Source organism: Mustela putorius, unplaced genomic scaffold (assembly GCF_011764305.1).
Source record: "Mustela putorius furo isolate JIRA1106 unplaced genomic scaffold, ASM1176430v1.1 tig00537227_pilon_pilon_pilon, whole genome shotgun sequence".
Taxonomy (NCBI): domain Eukaryota; kingdom Metazoa; phylum Chordata; class Mammalia; order Carnivora; family Mustelidae; genus Mustela; species Mustela putorius.
Genome location: NW_025422368.1, coordinates 48,974 through 71,611, shown reverse-complemented (window position 1 = coordinate 71,611; position 22,638 = coordinate 48,974). Strand labels below are relative to the sequence as shown.

The 22,638-nt window shown below is 35.0% G+C and overlaps 1 protein-coding gene across 1 annotated transcript; it reads left to right on the top strand.

Annotated features, from left to right (window-relative positions):
• Positions 1–3,336: 3,336 nt before the first annotated feature.
• Positions 3,337–4,312, top strand: LOC123390046 (olfactory receptor 6C6-like). Its single transcript, XM_045073351.1, is given in 2 exon segments — positions 3,337–3,699; positions 3,701–4,312. Coding segments are annotated over 2 exon segments (942 nt in total). The 5' UTR covers positions 3,337–3,369.
• Positions 4,313–22,638: the final 18,326 nt, after the last annotated feature.

Sequence of the window (22,638 nt, the reverse complement as noted above, 5' to 3'; positions counted from 1 at the left end):
GAAATATATATTGTTCATTTATCATGCAAATGGATGTGGAAAGAAAGCTGGGGTAACAATACTTATATCAGATAAAATAGACTTTAATACCAATACTGTAAAAAGAGGCAAATTATGCTAAATAATTACACCAGGAACAATCCAACAAGAAAATATAACAATTGTAAGTATTTATGTACCCAACATGGGACACCAAATACACAAAGCAGTTAATAACAAACATAAAGGTACTAATCAATAATAATACAATAATAGTAGGCGACTTTCACACCCTATTTACATGAATGGATAAATCATATGGACAGAAACAAGCTCAATTACAATTACACCAAAAATAAAAAAATACTTAAAAAAAAAAATAAAACTCACCAATGAGATCAAAGACCTGTACTCTAAAAACTGTAAAACACCAATGAAAGGAATTGAAGATGATACAACCATATGGCAAGGTATTCTATGCTCATGGGCTGGAAGAACAAATATTGTTAAAATGTTCATACTACCCAAAGCAATCTCTATCAAAATACTAACAGCATGTTTCACAAAACTACACCAAGCAACTCTAAAATTTGTTTTAGATAGGGGTGCCACCATCACAAACCCAAATAACCAAAGCAAGTTGAAAACAAACAAAATTGGAGTTATCACAATTCTGGACTTCAAGTTATATAACAAAGCTATAAATCAAAACAGTATGGTATTGGCAGGAAAGTAGACACAGATCAATGGAACAGAATAAAAAGTCCAGAAATAAACCCATGATAAAATTACTCTTTGACAAAGAAGGCAAAAGTAAGCTGTGAGAGGACAGTCTTTTTCACCAATGGAGTTGGAAAAACTGGAAAGCTAAATGCAAAAAAAAGAAACTGGACCATTTTCTTATATCAAACACAAAAACAAATTCAAAAGGAAACTTTGTGCATTATTGGTGGAAATACAAATTGATACAACCACTGTTGAAGAAAATATGAGGCTTCCTAAAAACTTAAAATAAAGCTACTCTATGATCTATTAATTCCACGACTGAGCATTTACCCAAAGAATATGAAAATAGTAATTTAAAAGATTTGTGCACTCTGATTTTGAAGCATTATTTACAATGGCTAAAATATAGAAGCAGCTCAAGTGTGCATATAGAGAAGGGGACAAAGATCACACTTACCTTGAAGAGCACTGCATAATATACAGAAATAATGAATCACTCCATTGTACACCTGAAACTAATATAAAACTGTAGGTAGTCTATACTGGATTCAAATTTTTTAAAAATGTACTTAGAGTTAATTTAAGGAAGAAAAAAAAATTTCCATCAATATTCTTGAAGTTAAGGAAAGACTACAAAATTTTCCAAATTAAAGGAAACTAAAACATTATGGTAATTAAATTAACATATATATCTAAATTGTATTATTTTCCATTAAAAAAACTTTTAGTCACCGGTGAAACTTAAATAGAATTGGAGAAGCATGTTAATAATCTATGAATGTTAATGCCCTGATACTAATGGCTATATCATGCTTATCTAGTAGAATATTCTTTTTTGTTATTAACACATACTATTATATTGAATAGCAGTTAGATCAACAAATGATCCAGGAATAAATGATCTTCATGGTTATTTGTTGGTTTTCTTCTTTATATTTTATATCAAAATATTAAAAATAGCAAAATATTAAGTACTGCCCTACACCTCCAATTTGGGGCATAGTTAATTCACTAGTTAATGAAATCCCACTATTGACTGGGGAAGCAAGTGAATGGTTTCCATTTGGGCTCAATCCTCTTAATGTGTAGAAATGGTCATACTGTCCCAGGGTACTGGAATATCTGAAATTCTTGTTGGCATTAAGTATAGGGTTTTAAATTACTTCTAGTTCTCTTTTGGGGAGAATATGTTTTGTAGTTAAAGAAATTCACTTTTGTGCTTAAGGCATTTCACAGTAGCTTTTATTTCCTTCCTTTTTTGTTTGTTTTGGTTGTTGTGTTATTTTTCACATAACTGATATTCCTGATATGAGTCTCGAGGGGGCATTTCTTTTTCTTTCTTCTTCTTCTTCTTCTTTTTAAATTAATCCCCTGTGTATCCTATGAGCAAAGTAATAAAACTGTTCCTTTTGTTAGTGCATAATTTGAAGCAAGAATTCTTTGTTACAAAATTTGGGTTCCTTTTGTATGAAGGATTTCCCCAAATCACTTTTCATTTAGAGCATTATATTTTCACTTAGTATTTTTATAGAGACATTTACATTAATCTTAATATATAAGAAAAAAGACAGAAATCAATCAATCTCATCCAGCCTGAAAGAGGATTCTAATTATTTTTGTAATATCTGGGTTGTGTCATTTTAATGACCATCAGTGAGAGTGAAAGTTATTAGCAGATTAATATAATTTCCAGAATGCATATATGTTTTTAGAACCTTTCTGCAGAAATGCTTTGGAATTAACTTTCCTCTTAAGCTATTGAATTTTTTGTAATATTATTAGAGATGGAATATTCATCATTTACTTTTGACCCCTGTTTCTACCATATTCCCATAAGGGAAAAATTATATCAATGTATTCTAGATATGGTAAGTCACTTATAATTTGTAGTAAATATATAGATCATAAATGAAAGCATTGCCACAAGTGAAAGCCAGGTAATATCCATTGACTTTTGAACTGTCATTTACTCTTCCATTTTTATGTAGATGTAACAGTCAAAACCTCATGATTAAATGCAACTGCTGAGAAGACTGATGTATTTGACATGAATGAAAAATAATAATTAAGTGAAATGAGATAAAGGAACAATGGGGAACTACTGCATCAGGACACAAAATAATGGTATATATCTGAATATTTCAATCATAGAAATAGAATGTAACTGTCATTACTTCCATATTTCACAAATTTTAAGTGTTTTAATGAGCTAAGAATTTTTGAAGAGCAAATTACATATAGATATTGGTATTAATTTTCTGGATGTAATGAGAAGTTTTTCAATGATTTTTAAGCTATACATAGAAAATATACTTAAGGTCAAGCTTTTGTTCTATAGACATAAAAGAGAATTTACCTCATTTGGAAATAATCAGCTAAAATTTAAATGATCTTTCAAGTTCAAATACGGAAAAAGAAAAAGTTTAGTAGTGTTCTTATCATAACTCTCACAGCAGCAATCAGTTAGATTGACCTAGGTTAATACAGTTTTAAGTATCATCTATCCTGTTAAATTAGATCAATTTTTTAAACTTCTTTACATTTCTGACTACATTTTCTTTTTTTTTTTTTTTTTTTTTCCTGCCAGTAGCTTTTGTAAAAATCTTCTTTTTTCCAATTCTGAAGTTGTCTTCCTATCTGTATTTAATAGTACTCAGGTCTGGAATGAGGAATCAGTCAAGAGAGATCGAATTCATTCTCCTAGGATTGACTGATGACCCACAATTGCAAATTGTGATTTTTATATTTTTCTTCATAAACTATGTGTTGAGTGTGCTGGGGAACTTAACCATCATCCTTCTTACCTTGCTAGATCCCCGCCTCAAGACTCCCATGTATTTTTTCCTCCGAAATTTCTCCTTCTTGGAAGCTTCATTGACAACAGTCTGTATTCCCAGATACCTGATAAGCATCATGACTGAAAACAAAATAATTTCCTACAATAGTTGTGCATCTCAGTTATTCTTTTTCCTCCTCTTGTTAGAAATTACAGAATTTTTACCTACTGGCTGCCATGTCTTTTGATCGGTATGTAGCAATCTGCAAACCTCTACATTACCCCATCATTATGAACAACAAAGTGTGTTACCAACTACTATTCAGTTCATGGACGGTTGGCTTTCTGCTTTCGTTTCCACCATTGGCCTCAGGACTGACGCTGGATTTTTGTGCTTCCAAAGTAATTGATCATTTCATGTGTGACACTTCCCCTGTGCTTCAGCTTTCCTGCACTGACACTCATTTATTGGAATTACTTTCATTTGTCTTATCTCTTATAAATCTCCTAGTCACGTTGCTGTTACTGGTTCTTTCTTACACATATATTATCAAGACCATTCTAAAAATCCCCTCTGCTCAGAAAAGAACAAAGGCTTTTTCTACTTGTTCTTCTCATATGATTGTAGTCTCCCTTACTTATGGTAGCTGTATCTTTAATTACATAAAGCCAACAGCAAAGGAAAGAGTGACTTTATCCAAAGGTGTAAGTGTCATTTATACCTCGGTTGCCCCTTTATTAAACCCTTTCATTTATACTCTCAGAAACCAGCAAGTGAAACAAGCTTTCAAGGACACACTCCAAAAGATTTCTCTTTTTTTTAAAAAATGAAGAGGAAATTTAAGAGGAAAAAAATTTTAAAACCTTGAAAAAGAAAGTAAATAAACATTTTGACTCATCTTATAAGTTTACTTATTCTGTCCTTTAATTAGTTCACCTCATAATATTTTTTCACCTTACAACATTTTATCCAAACATTTCAGCACAGTGCATCTTTTCCTTCTACTTCTCTTTATTAGATGCATTCCTTTCTGTGTTATAGTAGAGTATTATCTTGAGTTATCAATACAAATGTGAAATTTCTTTTATTCTACAAAACATGGTACTGACTTCCTCAAAAAATGATTTTAAATAGATATGCATCATTAGAATTTTAAAGAATAATACAGACATCAATATAACAATATACACTACTGGAACTCTAAGAAGTTCTTCAAATGTGACTCACCTGTTTCAACATGGAAAGAAAAAAAGGGAGGCTTCAAGTCATAAAAAGCTCATATGTTCTAAAATGTAGCAGGATGTTATCTGGTAGGTTTAGAGACCTGAAAATGTGAAATGACTAAGAGTCACACACATGATTTGTTAATCACACACACACACAAGTCAAATGTTCGCACTCTTAAAATGTCTTTTCAGTTTACCTGGAGTACAATATAGAAAACATGGATAGTAGGTGATTCTAATGCAGGTGGCACTTTTGAGAGTTTTCTTTTTTAATATAAAAAACCTATGCAAGCAGATTTTTACCTTATAAAGACACTATGTTAAATGTGTTGAGGATGGGTTTTTTTTGGAATTGGCATCTAGGAGGCAAGTTGGAAGGCTTATATTTTAAACTAAATGAGTTATTTGAGTGTTGAAATGTAATAATGTCAATGAATCTGAAACTCCAGTAAATGGTTCCAGAGATATTTGAAAAAAAAAAAAAAAGAAAGAAAAGAAAAGAAAGGAATGGTTGGACATTTGGTCATATGGGATCACTGAAAAAAATATTTTAAAAAATGATTTGGGTTTCCTTTCACCTTCCCTTCTGCCCACTCCTGCACGTACTCACTCATACTTAAAAATGCTTTTAAAAGAAGTGAGTATTACCGGTATCCCTGTCAGATAAAATAATAAAAATAAAAATGGATGTGCAAAGAAATCCATGAATTATAATGCGTTCTCTATTGGATATAATGTGCCATCAGAGAAATATGAGTGAAAAAGAGTACTTAATTAATACTGTAATCCTATCCATGTGGCCCTGAGAAGAAAACAATTTAAACTCAGGTTTGTGTTCTGATTTGTTTTACTATTTTAAGCCAACACTCTTTTTTGTTTTTAAGATTTTATTTATTTGAGAGAGAGAGAGTGAGAGATCTGCAGAAGGAAAAGGATGAGAAGACTCCTGTGGGGTTAGATCCCGGAGCCAAAGGGAGACACTTAACTGTTGAACCACCCAGACACCCCTTAAGCCAACACTGTTAACCATCTTCCTTTCTAAGGCAATTATAAGGGAATAAGTTTGTGTTATTATATTCAAGGCCCTCAAAGCTTTCCAATAAGCACTTTAAAAATTATTTGACCCTTATTAGATTTGGTTTTTATTTTTCTCAATCTTTGGGTTGTCATTTCAGTTTCTTTTTTTTCTTTTTTTTTTTTTTTTAGTTTCTTGATAGTGTCCTTAGTTCATAAAATGTTTAGTTTTGATGAAGTAAATTTTTTTTTGTTTTTTATTTCCTTGCTTGTGCTTCTGGTGTCATATATAAAACATCATTGCTTAATCCAAAGATCTCACAATTGTAAATATTCATGCTCCCAGCTTGGAAGCACCTGAATACATTAATAACAAACATAAAGAACCTCATTGATGATAATACAAAAATAATAGAGGACTTTAATACCACACTTAAAATAAGAGATGAATTGTGTAAGCAGCAAACTAACATGGAAACAATGGCTTTGAATGACACACTGGACGAAATGGACTTAATAGATATATTAAGAACGTTTCATCTTAAAGCAGCGGAGTACACTTTCTTCTCGAATGCACATAGAACATTCTCCAGAATACATCACATACTGGCTGACAAATCAGCCCTCAACAAGAACAAAAAGAATGAGATATTACCATAAATATTTTCAGATTACAGCACTATGAAACTGGAAATCAACCACAAGAAAAAATTCAAGAAGAACTCAATTACATGGAAATTAAAGAACACCCTACCAAAAAATAAATGGGTTAACCAGGAAATTAAAGATGAATTAACAAAATACACAAGGGACACCTGAATGGTTCAGTCAGTTGAGCATTCAACTCTTGATTTTGGCTCAGATCATAATCTCAGGATCCTGGAATCAAAACCCAAATCAGATTCCACAGTCAGCAGGGAATCGTTTGAGGATTCCCTCCCTCTCACTCTGCCTGACCCCCCCTTGAAATAAACAAATGAATCTTAAAAAAAAAGTATGGAAGGAAATGAAATTAAAGGTATGAAAGCCCAAAACCTTTAGGATGTATTAAAATCAGTTCTTAGAGGGAAGTGTATTACAGTATAGACTTACCTTGAGAAGCAAGAAAAAGTCTCAAATATATGAAGGAACCTTACATCTAAAGGAGCTAAAAAAAAAGCAACAGCAAATAGTGCCTAACAGTAGCAGAATGGACATAAAGATTAGAGCAGAAATAAATGTATAAAAACAAATAAATGAAACTAAGAGCTGGTTCTTGGAAAGAATTGATAAACTGCTAGCCAGACTTACCAAAAAGAAAAAGAGAAAGGATCCAAATAGATAAAATCATGAATAATAAAGGAGAGATGATCACAACCAACACCACAGAAAAAACAATTAGAACACCATGAAAAATTATGTGCCAACAAACTGGGTATCCTGGAAGAAATGGACAAAGTCATGAAAGTGGCTGAGTTGTGTTTTCCTTTAAAACTGTCAGTTTCATGTTAGTGACCTATAATAATGAATATATAAAACAAGTGGTTTTGGAAAACAAAATCGCTTTGCTTACCATTGTAAAAAATAAAAATATATTTATTAAAAACACTATTCCAAAAGATATATATGCACCCACCCCTACATTTTTTACGCCATTATTTGTAACATCCAAGGTATGGAAGCAATCCAAGTGTATGTTGATGGATTAATAAAGAAGAGATGTGTGTGTGTGTGTGTGTGTGTGTGGGTGGGTGTGTGTGTGTTATACGCACACACACAATGGAATACTACTTGGCTATAGAAAGGGCGAGATCTTGCCATTTACAACTTTGATGAACATAGAGGACACTATGCCAAGTGAAATATACCAGATAGAGAAAGGCAAATACCATATGCTTTCATTTATAGTAGAATCAAAAAAGCAAAATGAACAAGTAAAACCAGCAAACAAAGCAGAAACAGACCCATCAATACAGAGAACTAATTGATGGTTGCCAGATGGGAGCTTTTGGGGCAATGGGCAAAATGGGTGAAGAGGATTGGGAAGTACAGACTTCTACTTATGGAATAAAAAGTCAGGGGAATAAAGGGGTACAGCAGAGGGAATGTAGTCAATGCTATTGTAATCCTGCTGTGTAGTGACAGATGGAGTTTACTCTCATGGTGAACACAGCACAATGTATGTATAGACTTACTGAGTTGCAATGTGTTGTACACCTGTAGCATTGTGTGTCAGCAATATTCAACAAAAAACAAACAAACAAACAAAACAAAGTGTTATGGATGAATGAGTAGAAATGAATTGAATTGCCAAAGGGAAAAGACCATATGTGGACTATGAACACCCTAAAGGAGAAGAAAAAGTTTGATTATTAAAACAAATAAGGAAAGAAAACCACAGGTATTCTGGAATGGAAAGGTGAGGGTGGATGGGGTGAAGTAAAATTGCAGAAAAGGGTCAAATACTACTGTGCTTTGGCTAAAATTAGACTCTTATATTGAGGATACTAAGAAACCTTTTTTCTTTTTTCCTGAAAAATAAGAAGTATTAATTTCTCAGACCCATGTTCTCTGAGCTAAAAACATTACTTGCAGGGGATACCATGGCTTTGATGCTCTAAGTGACTTAGTGTCCAAACTCTCATGTTGTCTCTAGCCTAATGATATTAGAGAAGTTGATTATTTATTTAAAATAAACAAAAACAAATTCATATCTTATATAAGAAAAAATTCTGGGTGGATTAAAGAAGCAAATGGGAAGAACAAAACCATATAAATAGTAAACATGAATGAATATTTACATGATTTTGAAGTTGGTGTAAAAAAAGTGCTTTAAAAAGAATAGGTCACCATGAACTCATGATACAATTTTTTGAGTGGAAGCACCTCATAAATAAGGTAAGGACAGGTTCTAAAAACTTGATTCAACAAAAGAAATTCACCATGAGTTTATATTCAAATGCATAAATATCTCCAACTAGTAAATGAGAAGACATAACCCCCCAAAGTGAACAAGAGTTATGAATAAGCCATTCATGGATGCAAAATACAATTATTAAAATGTTGAATCTCTCTAAGTATTACACAAACAGAAATAAGTGTGTCAGAGAAAGAAAAATACCATATAATTTTTACTCATGTGTGAAATTTAAGGGAAAAAAATGAGCAAAGGGGAAAAAAAAAAGAGGGAGAAAGAAACAAAGCAAGGAACAGACTCTTATAATACGGAACAAACATGGCTACCAGATGAGAGGTGGATGGGTAGGGGGACGAGGTGAATAGGTGATGTGGATTAAGGAGTGCACTTGTGATGAGCTCTGGGTTTTGTACAGAAGTTTTAAATCACTATAGTGTACACCTAAAACTAACACTACACTGTGTGTTAACTAACTGGAATTGAACTAAAAAACTATTTTGGAAAGACAAAAGTGTTGTAAACTTAAGTATAGAAGTACATGAGAATATTGCTGTGCTTAACTCATTGAAACTCCACTGTTCATAATCTTTCTTTCAAGCAACATCTTCTTTTATTATAAGCTATAAGTGTATGTAAACGTAAGTGTAGAAGCATATGGAGATTGCCTTGTGCTTAAGTCATTGAAATGAACACTGTTTGATCCACCAGTCAAGTAAAAAAATCTTCTTTTGTTACAATATATGTGTTTTCTAAACATATGTATTGGAGCATATGGAATAGCCCTGTGCTTAAACTCATTAAAACTACATTAGGTTAAAAAAAAAAAAAAAAAAAAAAACAACCTCTCTAACAATTGGAGAATATGAAATATAAAGGAGTCCATAACATTCATCTACTAAGAACTTCCTGTATCCTAACTAGTCTTTAAGTGCTTTCATTCATTATCTCCTTTAATCTTTACCATATCCTAGGAGGGAGGACGGTTGGTCTTCTCATTTTATGAGAAGAGTAATTGATGCTAAGACAGGTTGGATAAGTTTTGCAAGTTTACAAAGTTACTGGATCTCTTTAACCTCAAAATCTAGGCAATGTGATCTGTTCTTTGTGGAGAGCCATTCACCAGATGCAAGGAGTCATGTAGATGACAGTGCCTGTAGATTGAGGAAATGAGAATGATTGGTTTAGGAGGATGTGGGTGCGCTCCTGGCTGACGCATGAGCAGCACCAGGAGCCAAGAGAGAGAAACGCATGATCACCGCTAGAGAACAATAGAGTCCTGTATGGTTACATAAGAGTGCCACGAGGACGCTGCGTGCGCGGCATTGTGATTGGGCGAGAGGGGGGGTGTGAACGCGCGTGCATAAATATCGCTGTGTGCTTGGTTTGCGGCGGCCGCCATTATTAAAAAAGAAGCTTGCCACTCACCTCGTCTGCGGGACGTTCTTGCGGGCCGAGAGCGACAGTTTCTTTATAATAGTTTCTTTATTATTAGGTGAGCTATGACATCATTTTTGCTTTTCCATTTTAAAAATGTGCAAATGATCTTTAATATCCATGATGGTTAGCATGCAAGGAAATGTCTTTATTCTTGTCTGTGGAAGAGAAATTCTAAAATATCTATCAAAATTTAGTACTCACTGGGATACCTGCGTGGCTTAGTGATTAAGCATCTGACTTTTGCTCAGGTCATGATTACATCATGGTGGGATTCAGGCTCCTTGCTCAGGGGGGAACCTGCTTCTCCCATCTGTGAGCTGCTCCCCCTGTTTGTACTCTCACTCTCTCATTCTTTCTCTGAAAATAAATAAATAATATAATTTTAAAAAATTCAGTCCTCACATAAATGCTGTACACACATACTTATATACTTGCAAATGAATGCATACAAATGACTTTAGCACTGCAGCTAATAATGTGCATTGGTACCAACCTGATTTCCTCAAATATAACCAACAATGAAAAACCACTTAATTATACAGAAATCTCCTCTGTTATTCTATGCAATTATAAATGGATGATAATTTGACCATGAATGATATCTACTGCACTTTGTTAACTAAAAAAAGGAAACTTACAGAATATTTTCTATAGTAAATATGTATTGCCATATTATATAAGGAAAAAGACAAGTCTGAGTGTATGAAAGTGACTGTGTGAGGGAATATATATATATAAAACATCTGACAGAAAGAAAACTCTGGTAGAATATACTATAAATATTTAATCCCAGTTATACTGAAAATGTGAGTGAGGATGGTCAAAAATCAAAGGGCCATTCTATATTTCCCAAATACTACTGATTTGATACTTCAGTCTTTGACATTATTTTCTCATTACATTAGGCATATATTATCCTTAAATTTAAAATGAAATGCTAAAGTTTCAAGTACTCTTGAGGCTTTTCAAGATGTTAAAATGTTCTTTTGAATGGAGAAGATGATGAGATAGGAAGAACCCTGAACACACCTCCTCCATAGATCACACCAAATTACACCTATTAGTAGTACAATTCCTCCTGAAGAAGAGCTAGGGTTGACTGAACAGCTTCTGAACAACCAAAGACAAAGAAAAAGGCAAGAGCACAGAATAAACAGGGAGACACAGTAAAAAAGGGAGCTCCCCCCACTCCTTTACTGGAAAAAAAAAATAAGTGAGGAGGGATAGTACTGAGGGACTGGGAATAGATTCCTCTTTCCTTGGGCACAGAAAAAAAAGCCACAGTTTTAAAAAAAATTGGGGCTGAAGAGTTGCAGGCACACTCTCTCCCCATCTATCCAAGAAGCAAAGACTAGAGTAGGATCTGGGTCCAGTGGCTTGAGACCTCAATGAGCAGTCCTTATGAAAATACCAAAAGCATTGTTCACAAAAAACAAATAATCCTAATATGTGTAGGGACCTACAGAAGACCCAAATAGCCAAAGAAATCCTGAGAAAAAAACAAAGCTGGAAGCATCCCAATCTGAGATTTCAAGATACACTACAAAGGTATAGTAATCAAAACAGTATGGTATTGGCACAAAACTAGAAAAACATAGATCAATACAAGAGAATAGAGACCTCAGAAGTAGAAGCTATGATTCTAAGGTCAATTAATCTATGACAATGGTGACAAGAAAATACAATGGGGAAAAAAACAATATTTTCAAACAGCAGTGCTAGGAACCTGGACAGTTATATGTAAAAACAATGAAGTTGGACCACTAACACCTCACATTCAATCTAAAAAAACATGATAAAATCAAAACAAAAAGGCAAACTCAAAATGGATTAAAAACCTAAATGTGTGACCTGGAACCATGAATACTCCTAGAAGAAATCACAGACAGTAATTTGTCTGACATCAACTATAGCAACATTTACTAGATATGTACCCTAAGGCAAGACAAACAAAAGCAAAAATAAATTATTGGGACTACATGAAAATAAAAAGTTGTTGCACAACAAAACAAAAATAATATGTACTGAAAGGGGGAAGATATTTGCAAATGATATACCTGATAAGGGGTTTAATATCCCAAATACATGAAGAACTTACACAACTGAACACCAAAAAACCCAATCTCATTGAATGGGCAGAGGATCTGATAGACATCACTCCAAAGAAGACATATAGATGGCCAACAGACATATGAAAAAATGCTCATCATCACTCATTATCAGGGAAATAAAAATCAAAACCACCATGGGATATCACCTTATACCAGTTAGAATGACTAAAAAATCAAAATGTCAAAAAGCAACACACGTTGACAAGCATGTGGAGAAAAAGGACCCAAATGTACTTGGTGAGAATCTAAATTGGTATAGCCATTGTGTAAAAACATTATGGAATTTCCTCAAAAAAATTAAGAATAGGAATGCATTATGATCTAATGATTCCATACTGGGTATTTAGACACACCCCTGGGGGAAAAAAAAAAAAAAACAAACAAACAGTAAGTTGAAAAGATATTTGCACCACTATGTTTACTGCAGCATTATTTATAATAGAAGCCAACATTATTATAATAGAAATCAATATTACTAGAAAGATAGAAAGAGAAGAGGTGAGATATAGATGGATACATGAATTGTAGGCAGCAATAAAAAAGGATGAGAGGTTTTTTTTTGTTTGTTTTGTTTTGTTTTGTTTTGTTTTGCCACATGTGACAACATGGGAATACAAAGAGGGTATTATTCTATGTGAAAATAACTCTGAGAAGGACAAATACTATATGATTCTCCTTATAAGTGATTTCTTTAAAAAAAAGATAATAAATAAACAGAAAGCAGAATCAGATGTGTAAATATGGAGAAACAAACTGATGGTTACCAGAGGAGAGGTGGGTGAGGGGTTGGGTAAAATGGGTGAAGGGAGAGGAAGATATAGGCTTTCGGTTATGGAATGAATAAGTCATAGGAGTAAAACACACACAACAGAAGGAATACTATCTATGATACTATAATACCAGTGTAACGGGGATAGATGTAGTTACACTTGTGGTGAACATAGCATAATGTATAAAAAACTTGTCAAATCATTAAGTGGTACACCTTAAGCTAACATAACATTGTGTGACAACTATACTCCCTTTTTTTTTTTTTTTTTAAATAGTAACTTAAAAAAAAAAGCATAGGAAAATAAAAAAAAAAGAAAAAGAAAGCAAAGTTTGTTGAGCACAGAGCAGGTATTTTTCAAGGGAATAATGATATTCAGATTGGTCACATGGAGTGTGGATATATACTAAGTAGGTTGGGGGCTGAGAGTTGACAAGATAAAGGATTTTTGATGAGACTTTTAGTTCTGGCAGAGGATTTAATCTTGAATGGTTTTTTGAAAGAAAGTGGACAACAGGTCTAATGTGGTTTTTCATTTGAAGCTCCATGATGGCTAGTGATGATTAACAATTTTCCATGCATCTGTTAGCCATTTGACACCACTTAGAATGGCCAAAATTAACAAGATAGGAAACAACATATGTTGGAGAGGATGTGGAGAAAGTGCAGCCACTTGGAAAACAGCATGGAGATTCCTTAAGAAATTAAAAATAGAGCTTTCCTATGACCCTGCAATTGCGCTACTGGGTATTTACCCAAAGATACTGATGTAGTGAAAAGAAGGGCCATCTGTACCCCAATGTTCATAACAGCAATGGCCATAGTCTCCTGTGGAAAGAACCAAGATGCCCTTCAACAGATGAATGGATAAAGAAGATGTGGCCCATATATACTATGGAGTATCATGCCCTCCATCAGAAAGGATGAATACCCAACTTTTGTATCAACATGGAAAGGACTGGAAGAGATTTTGCCGAGTGAAATAAGTCAAGCAGAGAGAGTCAATTATCATATGGTTTCACCTCTTTGTGGAGTATAAGGAATAACATGGAGGACATGGAGAGATAGAAAGAAGGGAGTTGGGGTAAATTGGAGGGGAAGGAGAACCATGAGAGACCATGGACTCTGAGGAACTGAGGGTTTTGTAGGGGAGGGGGTGGGAGGTTGGGTGACCCTGGTGGTGTGGGGTATTGTGGAAGGCACATATTGTATGGAGCATATGTATGGGTGGGTGGTGCATAAACAATGAGTTCTGGAACACTGAAAAGAAATTTTAAAAATAAATAAATTTTTTTTAAAAAGAAAGAAAAGAAAAATTACCACAAAAAAAGGAAAAGAACGCGAAAGACAAAGACAAAAAAAAAAAGAAAGAAAGAAAGAAAGAAAGAAAGAAAAAGAAAGAAAGAAAGAAAGAACAACAGCCTAACACTGAAGTTTGAAAATGTTTTTTTTGTTTTTTGTTTTTTGGGGCAATAAATTTGGTAACTGTTTGGGGACATTTTCATTTCAAAGATCTGTTTTCACTTTAAAGATAATACTAAAAAATACACAACAAAAATGAATTGTTTATTTGTTCACTCTATTTTATAATGATGGAGATGTATAAATTTAAAAAGCCTGGGCACTACCTTTGGTCGAGGGTCCACTACTGTGCAGCTCAGCCCTGTATTTAACCAGTCCCAAAGGAACTGAGAATAACCTGTCTCCTGAGTGTTACTGAACTCCATGGTCATATCAGGAAAAATAAGTACAGACAAAGGGAAACCATGTTGATTGGGTTGCTGGTAAATACACTTCTGCTTTTACTTCACTATATTTTAGCTGTCTGGAAAGATACCTGTTATGGCATCACTATGCTTCTTGAGTTTATCTCTCTTTGCACTTTTTCCTTTCTTACTCTGGTCTCTTCTCTCAGGGATTTATACCATGACAAGAGAAGGTAAAATTATTTTGTCTTTGAATAGTATTCAATCTTTGTCTTATTCAGGGAGCTGTGAAGTGTTTTACCTTCCAGTCATAGGGTTTTAACCCTGGGAAATCTCTTAGAATTCACAGGTTTACAAAAGTACTTCTTGGAGTTTAGTTCAGAACAATGTTTATGGTAATATGGAAAGATAAGAGTGATGAAAAGAAATTCCTTTGCTTAGAGCAGAGGCTATAGAAAAGCTCCCTGTGCAATCAAGCCTGCATTTTCTCAGTGTGAGAGGCTTTTACATGACAGAGGGCAAGGGTAAACTCATGACAAAAGCCTCCTGAAATAGATTATGAGTGAACTGCCTCTCACAGTTTAAGTAAATTAAGAAATTTTGGGGTTATATATATATATATAACTTGAATCATTAAAATAGCAAAAAGAAAGTATGCTTCATATTGTCAATGAATGTGTTTTGATCTCTCCTCCGTTCCAAAGGTTATTTTGCTGAAATAAATTACAGAGGTCTCCAAGTTATCACATCAGTATATTTAGGATCACTAATTTTATAATTTAACATTTCAGTCATTGTTTAGATACACTGATAATCTGCCTTTTGATCTGCCATTTTACTGGTGTCTAATAACAAATATGTGTCTATTCCTAAGTGAAAAGAATGCTAATCAGAAAAATACAGAAGAAAAAAAAAAATAGTCACAATGCAAGTTTGACACTTAGCCCCTACTTACTTGCCAAGTTCGTCCCACAGGAAAAAAAAAAATACAGCAAATATTATTAAGAACTTAGAGCATAGACAAAATGCTGTTGCCTAAGAATGAAGAAAGAACATGACAGATAAATGTCATATAGATTACATTTTAACAATTTGTGGTTTTTACACAGTTAATTTTAGAGAGATTTTTTTATTGATTCTATGTTTTAGTATCTTAGAAAGAAGATATTGAAATATTTTTGTCATCAAAAACTCCCTTATTATAGGGCATCTAGATGGCTCAGGTGGTTAATCATCTCTGTTTTCAGCTCTGGTCATGATCCCAGGGTCCTGAGATCTAGCCTTGGGTGGGGCTTTCAGCTCCTCAAGGAGTCAGCTTCTCCCTCCCCCTACTTCCCCTGTTCTCTCTCTCTATGTCTGTCTCTTTGTCTCAAGTAAAAAAGTAAAATATTTTTTTTAAGGTTTTATTTATTTGAGATAGAGAGAAAGCGAGAGATCACAGAGCAAGAGGGAGAAGCAGGGCTCCCCGCCCCCATCCAACGTGGGGCTTGATCCCAGGACCCTGAGATCATGACCTGAGCGGAAGGCAGAAGCTTCACCCACTGAGCCACCCAGGCACCCCTAAAAGTAAAATCTTAAAAAAAAATCTCCTTCATGAATTTCTTGTCTTCAGGGAAATTTGAGAGTAAAAAGGCAAGATAAACATAGTAGAAAAAAGAAAGAAAAAAAACAAAAAAAAAGGGCAATTGTTATTTTAAATAAGAAATATAAAAATGATATAAAATGGACCAGCATGCTGTACAAATTATATATTGATATAGATCTATCTATGTGAATATTCGTATCTCTGGCTTCTGTTTTCTTTCCCACAAAACAAGAACTTTGTATTTATTTACAACCAAGGGCAATTCTAGTCTTATATTTCGAAGACAGGAAACACGTTTATTTCTTCTGGTCACATTTAAAAGAATATATATTAAGAATAGCAATAATCATAGCTCTTACTAAGCTCAGGAATAGTGACTGGGTCATCAGCTTCCACCAAAATCTAGGAGGAAAATGACAGTCTGTAAATAGCATCAAACTTAAAACTAAAACTCAGAATTAGGCATTTCAGCCCTAAGAGCACACAATCCTGGAAACTGGAGAGCAGTGTCTGAATGTCTAAATTATAGACATGATAACAATTGTTGCGGAAAAATATTTTCCTTTGCTTCTGGAGACATATCTAGAAAAATGTTGTTTGGTCAGTTTCAGAGAGATTACTGCCTGTGCTCTCTTCTAGGATTTTTATGCTTTCAGGTCTCACATATATATTTTAATCTCTATTTTGAGTTTAATTTTGTGTGTGGTATAATTTCATTCTTCTGCAAATAGCTGACCAGTTTTCCCAACATCAGTTTTTGAAGAGACAAAAAATATATACAGTTATAACTACCCCAGTAAAACCAAAAATAGTAGAATTAAAATGAATATTTTACTTATAGATTTTTGAACCATAGATCATAATCTAGGATTTCAATCTAGGATTTTCAGAAAACTTTCTATGTCATGAGCAGAGTGTTATAATTGTTGGGTTGGGGGCTCCCAGAATGGAGGAGGAACACAATGGAAATGACCATTGGGGCTGCTATCTTCCAGCCACCCTCCCCCTTCCTTAACCCTTGACTCTCCTGCCAAAAGGATGTATGCCCAGGTCATGTCTCCATAGGTAACCTGATACCTATGCAGGAAACACAGGAGCATCAGGATGCCCCCACCCCCATACCCTATGATCACCAAATACCTTTCCATGTATGGATGTGAACCCATGCCCTGCCTTGGCGTGATAAAAGACGACCCCACCCACTCCCTCCGGGCATGAACTTCCCTGGCTCCCCTTTCCAGAGTCCAGGAACCTTGCCTGAGAGTGCCAACCCTCCTCCCAGAGCGACTTTCTCTTGGCTCCCCTTCTCCTGACCACCAAAAACTTCATAGGAGAGTGCCCTTAATAAATTTTGCCTTTGCGCCTACCTCCTCTGGTGTTGTGTTTACCTCGCCTGTAAAACTTTATGATAATATTAAGTATAATAAAAAAACATCTTCATACATCTATATCATATTTCATTTTAAATAAAAATATATGTATATTCAGCCATTTTAAATTTCTCTTTATCTTAAACTATGGGTCTTGATTTGAATATGCTTGAAAATGATTATCTAAATACTCTGTATAGAGTTCATTAGTGGACTAGATCTTAAAAGATATTTGAATCATGAATGATTTCAGGAATAACAGATAAACCATTGATTACATTTTTCCATGATCCTTTATATGTGTAGTTTTTATATTTTGAGAAAAAATAAATCTAATGATCCAGGAACATTATCTAATTTTAGAAATTTTTAAAAAAGCACAGAAAAGAAATACAAGATACATATATTTAGACAATTTAATAAGATTTAAAAACCTAAGGCTCTCAAAGTATTTTTTGTTGTTGTTGTTTTTGTTTTTATTTTTGTTTTTTCAACCCTGCTATGGGTCAACCCAAATGACTTTGCTTTAAGCATACTTCCAAGTTAAGCTATTATTTTATCATGAAGCAATCCAAAGATGCTTTAGTGTCACCATCCCTCAGAACAAAGTACTGCTTAAAATATAAACTGTGAGAAATTATACTAGTTACCAAGCATGCTTAGATACATCCTTAAGAAAAAACATTGTACTGGCAACAGGCCTCTGGGAGAGAGGTCTATATCCATCCTTGAAGCCCAGCAGCTGGGATGCATGGCTCACTCAGGACAGATCAAGGCCTGCTTCATGGAAGCCTAGCAGCTGGGAATGCCTGGCCCCTCAGGGCAGAATGCCACCTGCCTTCATTTTTTCTGTTATGTCCCCTGCGCCAGAGAGCATCAGCAGTTAGACAATCCTTTCATTTGGGCTTGCTCACTATATAGGTCATGTACTATGTAACCAGACATATTTTGCCTTTCTTCTAATGTATTTACAAGACTGATGATCAAGTGTAATCTACTCTGGCTTTGTTGGTTATTACCCACATTATAATAAATATGAGACTGAGGAGTTGTTTGGGGTGACAGTCTTTTCTACTGTAATCCCCCTGCTCTCATTCTCTTGCAGCTGACTTGTTTGTGCCCCATTCTTCTCCTTTGTGCCATCAGGAAGAAGCACTTTAGTTATATAACTACTAGTAGTTATTTACCATAGAAGATTTTTTTTTGTTCAAGTTATTTTATTTTTTTTTTTACCATAGAAAATATTAATATTATTATTCATTATAGTTATTTACCATAGAAGATATTAATATTATTCATTCAGTAGAAGAGCTAGGACAATGAAGCTAAAAATCAGTTTGAGAGATGTATAGCTAAAAAGATTAGTGAAAATGTAAACTCAGGAATGATTAGTATTCATTACTCCAATGAGTAATCTTAGTATCTTCTAAACCTATGTTTTAAGCCTAATCTGGACAATCCTGGGATGTGGTTTACATTTTGAGCACTCTGAATACAAAGTAAGAGAGTACTAACAGTACTATTTTACCCCTGCTTGTAGACATCCTTACCTAAAGTTCCTGTAATCTTCTGTTTTTTTTAATACCTTTTTTGGCTTAAAATTACTAAGGTGTGTGCCAAACTTACTAGTTGGTTTGCCCATGAGTTTAGTAGGTTTAAATTAATTTTTCCAAAATAAATTATAATAGTATGGACTTCTTTTTCTTATTATAGTCTTAGTCTTACTTGTGTTCATTTATCAATTTAGTCTTCCAGAATATAAGTAAAATTCCCATGACTGGAAAGTTTTTATTTGTTATTCAAAAGAATCCATGGAAACTCCCATGCTTTATCTCAAGAAAAACATCTCAAATTTTGGTCAATTAAAAAATGGTATAAAAAATCTTTCTCCAATAAAAATGTTTATCATTGCTATACTATGAATATGACATCCATATTATTAAGCTCAACATTATTTTAGGTTAAATGATTATGGCATTAACCTGTGATTAGAGTCTCTAAAAGGTACAGATAATTCTCCTATAATAATAAATTCTTTGCAGAAATGTTTTTTTCTTTTTTTTCTAAATATCTCAAATGGAATTTTCTAATTACAGACTCTATTTCTCATCTTTAGTGCTCTCTTTTTCCAAGTATGACATAATCAGATTTTCAGGTTGTCTAACAAATCTCTGTTATTTATTTTTAATTAGCTGGCCATGATTTGAAAGTTGTAGTAGCAAATACACTTTTATTTATTAGGCCTTTTAAATTGTTCATGATATTATTGACTAAAAGTTGGACTAGTGTTTCCATTGAGATAACATTCCTAAAAATATGCTATTCCTACTAAATGTTTCCTTGCTTGTTTCTTAATATGAATTTTTGAAAAAGCATCAATTTTTGCCTACATTTTGCTATTATTACGCAAGGCAGCACTACTTTTTTTACTTTTCATTCTCTCCTCAAACCCCTCTTTCATTGGTTTTTTTAAAACACAACTCAATAACCTGTTTCTTTCAAACTCTCAGCTTTCCAAAGACATGAGACTTTTTAAAAAACATTTTATTTATTTATTTATTTATTTATTTATTTACCAGGAGGAGAGAGAGAGAGAATGCAAGCAGGGGGAAGAGCAGGTAGAGGGAGAAAGAGGTTCTCCACTGAAACAAGGAGCCAGATGCAGAAATGGATTTATTTAGGACCCTGGAATCAGAACCTGAGCCAGAGGTAGACAGACACTTAACCAAACTAAGCCACCCAGGCATCCCTGAAAAACTTTTTTTTTTTTTTTTTAATGTTTCGGAAAAGTAGGACTTATGAAATGGGAGTTAAATAATTCAAATGTAATTTTTATGTATACTTTAAATAAACCACTGATTGATGTATTCAAGGGATTAATGTGTCAACAGGAAAATACTTCTAATTGAATTGTTTTGAATACAGTGTAGAAAGGCAAAATAATATAAATAAGAAAGAGTTCACAAAAACAATGTACATATGAGTTGTTTCTGACATATATTAGTGATTGGATATTAGAAGGAGAAATTACCTAGAATAAGGGAAAAAAATGTTATTATGACAATGTGGTTCAAAAGGGAAAGAAATATGCCAGAGTAGGAGGATTTCTAAAAACTCACCTCACTCCATGAATATAGTTAGATAACACTGGCATCATGTAAATAATCCAGAATGACCCCAAGTCTGGCAGAACAAACTCCACAACCTAAAGGTAGAGAAGAGACCATATGGAATAGAGAGTAGGAAGGGCAAAAAGACAGGCGGGGAGCTAAACAGACCCTGGGACCCATAGTAGGGAGAGAAGGAAGAGAGAATAGACTATCACTATCAATTAGCCCTACAGATTAGCAACAGTTTGAAAAAATGCCAGGGTTGAGGTGGGTGGCTGTTCAGGAGTAAGGATGGCAGAGGAGTAGGCAGATCTGGGCTTTTCTAATTCCTGGAATGGAAGTCAGATCACTTGGAAACACTCGTTGAAAATTATTTGAGGATTGAAAGAAAGATTTCCATAGTTGGAGGGAAACAGCAGGGCAGGCATGAGGTGAGAGGAAGTGAATTGCTGGAGAGAAAAACCTGTCCTGCTACAGAGGGGAGGGGAACACTTTCCATAGGAAGAGAAAAGAGAGAGAGAGAGGGGTATTGAGAGAGTGCATCATTGTGGTTTCACAAGAAGAAACCCCCTCAGACCACAGATTGGGAGCTGGGGGAACTGAGTGACACAATTTTTTTGTTTGTTTTGTTTCTTGTTTTTGTTATGTTTTGTTTTGTTTGCAAACAGTGAGCATAGCTCAAATTCTGAGTTTTTCTGGAAGTGCTAGGCTTTTACCAGAGCAGAGCTGTATCTTCTGCTCCTGGAAAAAAAGAAAATGCTTTGGCCAAGGAGAGTGCACAAAGTGATGTAGGGATCTCAAGGGTCTCACTGGGAAAGATCATTCCCCTTCCCAGAGTACATTTGGAATACAGAGGAGGGAGTCGTTGGGATTTGGAATTTTGAAACCCACATCCACATCAGAGACAAATGCAGGAGAGCTGTATCTTTGGACAAAAATGGCCCTTGCTTTAGTGTGAGTGCTTCCTGAACAGAGAGGGGATTTAAGAGCCCCTGTTCAGGACTAGACAATGGAGTGTCACCATTTTAACCGTGCTACCACACTGTTGTACATCAGAGAGCAGCACAGCAGTCCCCACTGGAGGTGGAAGCTTCTTACATCAAACCCGTCCTGCCCTGTGCTTGATTAAGTCCTTTCACTACTGGAGCAGGATTGAACACCAAGCCACGCTACAGAGCCTGAGATGCCTGCAAACCCCTAACCCTCTGCTGAGAGAGGTGCACAAAGTCTCAGCCCAGCACTCTTAAAAACCTGTGCCATTGTTTCAGAGCCTGAGAGGCACACGCACCCCAAGCCCTTCCCTGAGAGAGGTGCACAAAAGCCCAGCCTGGTGCTCTTGGACGCGCGACCTGCTCTCAGAGCCTGAGACACGTGCAGGACCCACAGCCTCCCCTGAGAGAGGTGAGCACAAGTCCTGCGCTCTTAGACCCAGAAAGACTACACACTCCCACCTCCGGCCAGTGGGAAAAAAACTCAGTGGGAAAATCTCAGTGTGCAGTCACTGCTTGGAACCTCTCCAATCTGGTGGTCTGGAGCTGCCCAGACAGCCGCTGCTGCCATGGTTTTGGGGTACAAGCAGAAGATCCTGCGCCCCTAGGGACCGCAATTAGGGAACCTGCTCTGCCAGCAGCCAAGGGGGAATTTATATGGACTCTGCAACACCCACAGGGGACCAGACTGAGGCTTCTCTCTGAGAGGGAGGTCAGGGTGCAGGTTGCTTTCTTCTAAACCTACAAAAACCTTCAAAAGCGGTCAAGGCGAGAGGGAAAAAAAAAAAAGTGAAAAAAAACATAAAAATCCTCCAGAGACCAAAGCCTGAAAAAGACCGATTTCGTCAGAGCTCACCCGCTTGAAGGGGGTGGGGAAGATTAACTCAGCGAACATCATTGAATGAAAACCCAGGTGGCAGGCCCCTCCCCCAGAAAAACCAAC